Source organism: Siphateles boraxobius, unplaced genomic scaffold (genome assembly GCF_051911475.1).
Source record: "Siphateles boraxobius isolate OS27281-9 unplaced genomic scaffold, OSU_SipBor_1 1, whole genome shotgun sequence".
In the NCBI taxonomy this organism is placed as follows: domain Eukaryota; kingdom Metazoa; phylum Chordata; class Actinopteri; order Cypriniformes; family Leuciscidae; genus Siphateles; species Siphateles boraxobius.
The window spans coordinates 7447853-7457242 of NW_027508699.1; the positions used below are offsets into that span (position 1 = coordinate 7447853).

The following is a 9390-nucleotide window of genomic DNA, read 5'->3' on the forward strand; positions in this document are numbered from 1 at the left end:
ACATACTTTGTGATATAAAGCAACATTCTTTAGTGTAAGTAAATGTATTGTTATAAAATAGTGTATTATAATAAAATACTGTACTGTAGCTAGATGTTCAGTTTATGAAAGCATGATAAGGAAGGTCAATTCTATTGTACAAACACCACAAAGGTTTTGACAAAAAACAGTTCTTGTTCGTTTTTATTTATAAAATAACAGCATTCATACAGATTCAATTTCTGTAACTGGATCTTTTTTCCAAATATGATTTTCAACATAACAGACTACAGGCAAGGTGCAAGGACAAATGTATTTAATCCATATTTATTGAAAACAGATAAAGTTCAATAGAGTAAATACAGACCAAAATGACTGAATAAATACTTGTTTTATATTAATCTCAATAACGATATGTATAATAAGTTGATTGTCAACTGATAGTTGAAAATAAAATCACAAATATCTTTATTTTCTCTATGCACAATGATAAATGAGAAATCTGTATCTTATTTCAACAGCAGTTAGCTTGCTTACTGTTGCTTACAATGGGTCTTCGTACTCCTATTGACCTCATTAAGCTTCTGTTAGCTTAAAACAACTGCAGTTGAGCAGCTCATTTATAACATTTAGAACATTTGTTTCTTACTCACTGTCTTTCAGATTGAGCACTGGGCTTTATCCTCTCTCACTCATGCATTATGTAAACAAAATCATTACTAATAGTTTTAATATAATTTTAATTATACATAAGTAAAATTAATTAAAAAGATGCATCTACTCATACATGCTTACAAAACTATGCCTATGTTTTGCTGTCATTTCAGCAGACAATTCAACATTACGAGGATTGCATGAGCAGGTCAACAGGAGACAGTTTACACTCTATACAAAAGGAAATACATATTTTTTCCACAATGATATATGTTGAAAACGTGAGGTAGCACATGTAGGTAATGCCCCCATATAAACCAAATATTTGAATAAAAATATAATGTAGCGATACTGCACAAATGTAGCATCCATTTAATATAATTTGACATGTACATTACTTTAATATGTAGAAGAAGCTTACCTTTTAAAAGCTTTACTTAAAGGGATAGTTCACTCAAAAATCTATATTTTTACATCATTTATTCACCGTCATGTTTTTCCAAACCTGTATGAATCTCTTTCTTCTGTTGAACTAATGTTGGTAACCAGACAGTTGACGTAGCCATTTACTTCCATAGTAGGAAAAAAAAAAAACTTTGGCAGTCAATGGCTACTGTCAATTGTCTGGTTACCTCCATTCTTCAAAATATATATTATTTTGTGTTCAGCAGAAGAAAGAAACTCCTATAGGTTTGAAACAAGATAAGGGTGAGTAAATTATGACAAAATTTTCATTTTGACAACTATCCAGACTTTCTGGACTAAACATGTGACTGTCTAAATGTGTATTATTATTATTATAACTCCTACTATATACAATTTACAAATATGCAGGTGTTTGGGCTTAGGTTAAATCAAGACTGGACATTTGGAGCAAGAGTGGTAGGTTCCTCTAATTCACCCCAGCTGTATGTTGCGGTTTTAGGATCTGGTAAATCCTGTGACATTGGAATATCACAGCTGTCTGGGTAGAGCAGAAAGCCAGCGAAGGTACTGCTGCACTCACTATTGGAATACATCCCGTTGGAATCGGCATCTCTCACCTGTAGCCAAACTTCATCACCCATGTTAAGATGCAGGACCACCTGTTGAGAAGTTGTTCCGAGATCTGTTAACCCTGTACTTTTGAGGACAGGTCTGAAGTTGTGGAAGAGCCCCACTTTGAGCAGTTTTCTGAAGACAACCAAGTAGTAGTTTATGACATAGGTACCATTGATGGGAGCCCTGTAGATGCCTCTAAAGGGGTCAAAATTTAATTTTCTGTTGTAAAAGACATTAGTAAAAGGAACTGGCAAATTTGGCTGTGGGTAACTGCTGCTTAGTGCTGCTAAAAAAGCAGACTGAATTGGTTGAGAGCAAGGGCCAGGAGCACCCATTACCCCAGGATCCCCCTTTATCCCCTTGTCTCCATTTACCCCTGCTGCACCTTGTTGGCCAGTGTCCCCTTTGCCACCTTTTAGTCCTGGAATTCCGATCATTCCATTTGCACCGTCTACCCCATCCTTGCAGTGATATTCACCCGTTTCTCCCTGATCTCCTTTCTGGCCATTTAAACCTGGAGCTCCATATGGACCAACATCCCCATAATCCCCTTTCTGGCCCTTTGACCCCGGACTTCCTTCCAACCCTGGAAGTCCTTTTTCCCCTGTCATACCATGTTGGCCAAGTTCTCCTGGAGGTCCCTGGATTGAGTAACAAATTGCTGGGCACTGTCCTGACTCACCAGGTGAGCCCTGCTGTCCTGGATTTCCATCCACACCACTGTACCCTTTATCACCTAGGACAAAATGTTGTCAAGTTGGTGATCTTATTTATTTTATTTTTTTTCAAATTTCTAAAAATGTTTACTAACTTACCCTTGGGGCTTCTCTGTCCTTTGAGTCCTGTAAAGCCAAATGGACCTAGATCTCCTTTTTCACCAATATCACCTATTTGGCCTTTCGGAAGAAAAAAGGAAGCATGATTGGCAATGCTCCTCTTATCAAATGTAAACACTCAAGTATGTTTTGTACTTAATCGCCAAGATCACTCTCAGAGGCAGATAAGTGACTCTGTAGTAAGTAAACTGTATCAGTAACACTAGGTTTAATGGGTTTTTAGAATAGAAGTAAAGTGACTGTATTTACCCTTTGGTCCCTGATGACCATTAAACCCTGGGCGACCTTGAAATCCTGGCAAGCCTCTTAATCCTGGACTACCGGGAAGACCTAAGACAAAGACATGAAAGAAAATATACTCTTAAATTACAGCTGTATTATACATATACAATGGGGTGACTAAGAATTGGTTCAAATTAATAACCTGGCAGTCCCCTATCTCCTTTGTCCCCCTTTGGACCACTGGGACTCCCTTTACAATGTGAGCAGACACAGAACCAGGTTGTTTGATCTACAGGTGGAGACACTGGTGCCTCAAGCAGCATGTCACAGTACGAAAAGGCGGGCTTTTGTCCCGTAGGCACATAGGTGCGAGATCCTTGAGTTGTGTTCCCAGATGAAGGTTTTAGTAGAATAGGATACCTATCAGGCGGGATTGGTAGCATGGGTAAAGGATATCCATTTAATGAGTCGTCATATTGCATAATCTGACCTCCTCTGGCTATGGGATTGCCTCCTTTTGCTATAGGGTAATTATCATAGGCAAATATCGGTATGTGGTTGTTAATTGCAGCAGAGTCATCAAAGTAGTCATCAGGAGGAATGGGACTATCAGGAGCGCCAGGGGGTGGAGGTACTAGGAACCCCCTTTGGTCGATCGTCATCCCAGATGAGAAGGCTAATGAGACCAGGACTCCTGTAATTATTCTTATCATCTGAGAAAAAAGGGATGGAGGGAACAGATAATGAACATCAAAGAGGCATCGCAACTGAGCAGCTAGTATATTTGTATAGCACTTTTCACAGATAAAAATCACAAAGTGCTTCACAGCATAATGTAATACAATACAACAAAGTGCAATACAGTGCATAGGGAAAAAATTATTAAAAGACAATGGAAAACATAGGAACAAAAGACCATAAAAAACCCACGTCTAACTAAAAGCCTGCTTGAATATCTTTAGTTGCTTTTTAAAAGAATCAACAGAATTCACATAACGTAGAAAAGGAGTTAAAGCATTCCACAGCCTAGGTGCCACTGATTGGAATGAACGATCCCCTCTGGTTTTAAAATGAGTGTGGGGAACTGCTAACAACCTCTGACCTGACGACCTCAAACTACGGGTCGGAGTATGAAGCTGTATGAACTCAGAGATGTAGGGAGGAACTTGACCGTGCAGAGCTCTAAAAGTAAGGACCAGTGGCCCTATCCCTAAAGATTCTAAGAATCCTCTCAGAGAGCTCCTAACTTAACCTAAAAATTCCTTGCCAGGAGTTTTAGTTTAGAAGTGATTCCAGAACATTTTCAGTGAACTCTGAGCAAGGAATGGATGGAAAATCCTATCTTAGTGAGGAGGTGTGGTTGACCCCATTGCTGGGTATGAGTCATCATTTCAAAAGCCGTGAATGGTTGATCCAACAAGTTTGATGAAAATGAACTTTTGGTGATAATGAGCAAAGGATGTACCCTCAAATAATAAACATAATTATACACACTAATCTTATGCAGACTGTAATTGTAAATAATATTTCACATTCAAGAAAATATCTGGAAAATGAATAGTAAGCTGTAGGGGTTATAGCCTAACAATAGAATCTAAAATATGTGAAAACTTAAAGGGTCACTCCACCCATTTGCATTAAGAGGTCCATTGTTAGACAACCAGTCATACTATTGAATGGTCGTGCAACATTCTTTCATTTTCCCCTGAGACGAGAGAAATCTACTATTTACCTTTTTCACTTCCTCCTACAATGACGCAAAAATCGTCATTTGACGTCATTGTAGGAGGAAGTGTAAAAAGGGGGGATTTCTGTATAGACTACAAGCACAAATTCCCACCCTTTCAAACCCGCCCATAGGGGGTTGTGCCTAATGCGCTAACAGAGCTATCACAGATCAGTGGGTGGGACTTCACTTGCAGATACTGAAAGCAATATCAGCCATCTTGTTTATAAGCTAAGCTAACAAGCGCTGTGGATATAGGAAGTTACGACAATGACGGAAGAAACTAAACATGATATGGAAGTAGAGGATTTTGAAATTCTGCTGCTCGAATCCGCTGTTCGTGGCTATCTTTACGAGCCGCAATATAGTGAAGAGCAGCTGAGGCTGATGGAGGATCAGGAGGCGGCTGCCTGTCGCGGACGAGGAGCCCGGACTGGGTCGAGCTGAGGCGGGCTGCTGGTGCGTGTGCTCTCGCTGTGCGCTACGGACACAGATAGAGTCCGTCTGCTGCAGAGAATTTCAACGATGCAATTTCTCCTGGACGAAATCTCTGAATCAGACGACCACACGGACGTTTGTGTTGTGATGTGAACCATCCTAGTTTCGCCTGACTGAACATCCAGGTATCATGCAATAATTCACCATATAGAAAGAAATACAAACGAGTAATTCACTAATGAGTTTGCCAATGTAACGGGGTTTGTTGTTGTGGGAAGAAGGAGGCTGGAACCGGCGAACATTTGAACGTTTTAATAGTAAAATAAACAAATACAAAACAAAAGTATAAGCCAGCTGGTCACACACAACAGAAACAAAACATAAAATCAGGCCTGTTCCTTTTGTGCTTCCGCTCCTCCGTGAGAGATATGAGACCGCTGCACAGGTGTGATTCATTATCACTCGCGTCGTCCTCTCACGTCCCTCGCCCTCGTCCTGCTCGCCACAGCCAACTAACTAGACATTTTTTGTGAAATGAATTTCAAAACTCATTTGGCAGCTAGCCTTCTAGTAGACAGAAGAGTGATTTCTCTGATGTTTGCGCTGTTCTGGATTAGTGGGAGTGGCTTGCGGAGCTGTGGCTTGCGGAGCTGCATTGTGGGAGTTGTTGTCTTTCATACAAATGCGCCCCAAAGTTATTTTCTGTCTTTTCTCGGTCAAGAGGGCACCAAATTCAAAATTTCTTTTACATTTCGACTACATATATAACCCACTTTCAATAAAGATTAATGTTGAAATGGGTGGAGTGACCCTTTAAGCTCGTTACACCCTGTTCAAATAATGATTTGTGTCTTATTTGATCATATTAATATCCTAGCTGGCATATTTTGTACTTCCACTCCCATATGGGCCCCACTGAAAACAAGATGGCCTATCTCAAGGGGCTGTCCTTAATGAAGTAGAAATTGCAACGTTACAACTCAGTGTGGTCTTAACGAGGGTAACACGGCTCAGCTTTTATCAATGTCTGTAGCGTCTCAATAATTCCCTGTTGTCCAGTGTTTGCAGGACATCTCTCCTGCCTCCTCTGTTGGCCATTTTGTGCAGCTGCTTAGGGGAACTCCTAAGCCACTAAAAGTCCTCTTTTAAGCACTAGGAATCTTGAGGAATAGCTTTTATATTAACTGGGATTTTTGTGTCACTTTTAGGGGAAATTCTAAGAAAACGTCATGACTCTGAGAATTTTCTTAGAATTTTGCCGCTAGGAGCCACTTTTTGAACAAAAAATCTTTAGGGATACGGGCCCAGGATTTTAAATTGAATTCTATACTGGACAGGTAACCAGTGAAGTGCTGCTAACACAGGTGTGATGTGTGCTCTTTTGTTAAAGTGAGTTAAAAGCCTTGCAGCAGAGTTCTGAACTGCCTGGAGACGGTAAAGCTCCTTCTTGCTCAAACAAGTAAAAAGACTTTTACAGAAATCTAAACGAGAGGAAATAAAAGCATGAATAATCATCTCTTACTCGCCACTTGACACCAGCATTCTTAATTTGGATATATTCCTTAGCTGTTACTCTTGAAAGCATATCCAGGAATAAGCAATGCGGAAAACATGTGCTGCTATTCATAATAATGTATTGATCCTTTTATATCATTGGGTGTAAAATTAGTATTGTCAAACTATTCATCTTCTACATATCTTGTTTTTTTTTAATGCGTCATTTATTTGAATGCCAATCACGACTTTTGTCTATCAAACTAACAGCACTTCTAAAAATCACTTCTAATAAATTTTTTATTTTTATATTCTAATACATTTTTTCCAGTGAAGAATAAACAACAGCATAAAGCAATATTGTCACAAATAATTTTTGCGACAATCAAATACTTACAATTTGGAAGAAGTCTTGACCCATCATCTGGTTGAAGCACTTGTGGACTGAACAGTGCAACTAAAGCAATGATCAATTTATAAGTGGTCTTTGGGAACCTGACTCTCACCCATAGGCCTGCATACAAAGCAGAGGGGCTGGAAATAATATCCCATTATACCCTACATTGGGCTCCTGCATGAAAAAGGACCTCATTAGTGACTGACAATATGTCTGGGATATGATAATCAAAATGATAGAAAACCAACAAAAGCCTACCTCATTGTTTTCATCTCTTCCTTGTTCCTAAAAGAATCTGGCTGATGTTAAGATAAGATGCTCCAGAATGAAAGTGAATCCTTTTGAGGAGACTGCCGTTGCAAGACCTAATTTTTTGTCCCCATTCAGACAGGACTTTAATATGGGAAGGGGGGGGGGGGGGGGGGGGATTCCTGTGTCTGATGATCAATTTTCAAAGTATTGCAACAGTGCCACAAAAAACAAATATGGTAAATGAATAACTTTAAATCACGTTTCTTTTTAGTTTGGTTTGTTTGTTTGATAAGATTTTCAATAGAAAATTCAAAACAGTAACTTTTCCTACTAGTCCTGACACTAAGGAATAAGGAAAATTTAGGCTTGTTGACTTTGTAGTGATTCAATAAGTAAGTGAGACCAACTTTAGCTCATCATGGCTTGACATCAGCCTCTACAGAACAATTAGTGTTAGGCCATACAAACTGATTCTCACGTGTGCAGACAACGAAAACACCAAGAATTTGCTCCATCCAACAGACAAATCCCACCACTTTTATCTCATAGTGTCAACCAGTTATACAAAGAAAATTGTAAGGAAACAGCTCATTTTTCCACATATGAATGCAACCTGAGTCTACTTCATTCATACAATTCTTTATGAATCTAACACTGGACAGTGAAGGCACTGATCCAAGGCCTTAACAAAAAGGAGCACAAGATGAATGGCTAACCCTATTATGTGCCCTAATTTCCACACCCTGAGCAACAACATGTTTCTGTGTTGGTGAACATGTGTAGGTAAATATAATAGCAACGTTTTCTCAAAAGTACTACTAAAATTCTTTAGGAAAAATACAAACAGAATACAAAGAAAACAATTGCTGTCAAACAGTAAGGATAAAGAGCTACAAAGCGATACTGAGATAATTTACCACTGTGCTGGTTTGATCTATGGCTGGCCTACTGAAACTTCCTATCCAGAAAAACTATATATATAGACACACTATGTTGCCAAAAGTTTTGGGACGTCTGGCTATACATGCACATGAACTTTGATGAAATCCCATTCTTAATCCGTAGGGTTTAATATGGATTTCCTCCAAACCAAACTCGCTTATTCATGTCTTTATGGACCTTGCTTTGTGTGCATTAATGTTGGAACAGGAAGGGGCCATCCCCAAACTGTTCCCACAAAGTTGGGAGCATGAAATTGTCCAAAATGTCTTGGTATGCTGAAGCATTAAGAGTTCCTTTCACTGGAACTAAGAGGCCAAGCTTAACCCAGGAAAAACAACCCCACACCATAATCCCCCCTCCACCAAACTTTACACTTGGCACAATGCAGTCAGGCAAGTACCATTCTCCTGGCAACCGCCAAACCCAGACTCGTCCATCGGATTGGCAGACAGAGAAACACGATTCGTCACTCCAGAGAACACGTCTCCACTGCTCTAGAGTCCAGTGGCGGCGTGCTTTACACCAATGCATCCGATGCTTTGCAGTGCACTTTGTGATGTAAGGCTTGGATGCAGCTACTCGGCCATGGAAGCCCATTCCATGAAGCTCTCTACTCACTACTTGAGCTAATCTGAAGGCCACACGAAGTTTGGATGTCTGTAGCTATTGAAAATATGGCAACTTCTGTGCACTGTGTGCCTCAGCATGTGCTGACCTCGGCCTGTGATTTTACAAGGCCTACCACTTCGTGGCTGAGTTGCTGTTCCCAATTGCTACCACTTTATTATAATACCACTAACTGTTGAAAGTGGAATATTTCGTAGTGAGGAAATTTCATGAATGGACTTATTGCACAGGTGGCAACCTATCACGGTACCCCGCTTGGATTCACCCATTCTTTCATAAACGTTTGTAGAAGCCGTCTGCAAGCCTAGGTGCTTTATTTTACACAACTGTGGCTGAGGAAGTGATTGGAACACATGAATTCAATGATTTGGAGGGGTGTCCCAATACATTTGGCAATATAGTGTGTGTATATATATATATATATATATATATATATATATATTCTTAAACAACCTGCTGCTACACTCGCAAGACAATTCCATATTTCCATAAAGGCACCTAACCATTTTTTTTCGTTTCTTTTTTTTTTTTATATATAAATAAAACTCTAAATTATTATAATGAGATTTTAAAGCAGGAAACTCGTTGAACACTTAATGGGAATACCAATATCACAGATATTATTATTGCACTGTAAATTAGTAAAGCTGCTTGATACAATGTATACATTTCTGGATGCATGTGTGTCCCTTTGTGATGTTAAGACTGGTTCATTTTTCCAATAAGAGGTGTGTGCTGGCTGCTTTTATTTCACGATCAGTATCATGCAACTTCTGTATGCA

The 9390-nt window shown here is 39.4% G+C and overlaps 1 protein-coding gene across 1 annotated transcript; it reads right to left on the reverse strand.

Annotated features, from left to right (window-relative positions):
* Positions 1-165: 165 nt before the first annotated feature.
* Positions 166-5003, reverse strand: LOC143696914 (uncharacterized). Its single transcript, XM_077193839.1, has 4 exons — positions 2935-5003; positions 2760-2840; positions 2490-2570; positions 166-2410 (listed from the first exon to the last, which is right to left on the reverse strand). The coding sequence occupies exons 1-4, from the start codon at positions 3599-3601 to the stop codon at positions 1488-1490; spliced, it is 1752 nt and encodes a 583-aa protein (XP_077049954.1). The 5' UTR covers positions 3602-5003; the 3' UTR covers positions 166-1487.
* Positions 5004-9390: the final 4387 nt, after the last annotated feature.

Coding starts and splice junctions, on each gene's coding strand:
- LOC143696914 (XM_077193839.1), bottom strand. CDS start 3,601: ATGCACTGTATTGCACTTTGTTGTATTGTATTACATTATGCTGTGAAG. Junction 2,841..2,934: donor AGGAGATAGGGGACTGCCAG/GTTATTAATTTG, acceptor TCTTTGTCTTAG/GTCTTCCCGGTAGTCCAGGA. Junction 2,571..2,759: donor TGGTCATCAGGGACCAAAGG/GTAAATACAGTC, acceptor TTCTTCCGAAAG/GCCAAATAGGTGATATTGGT.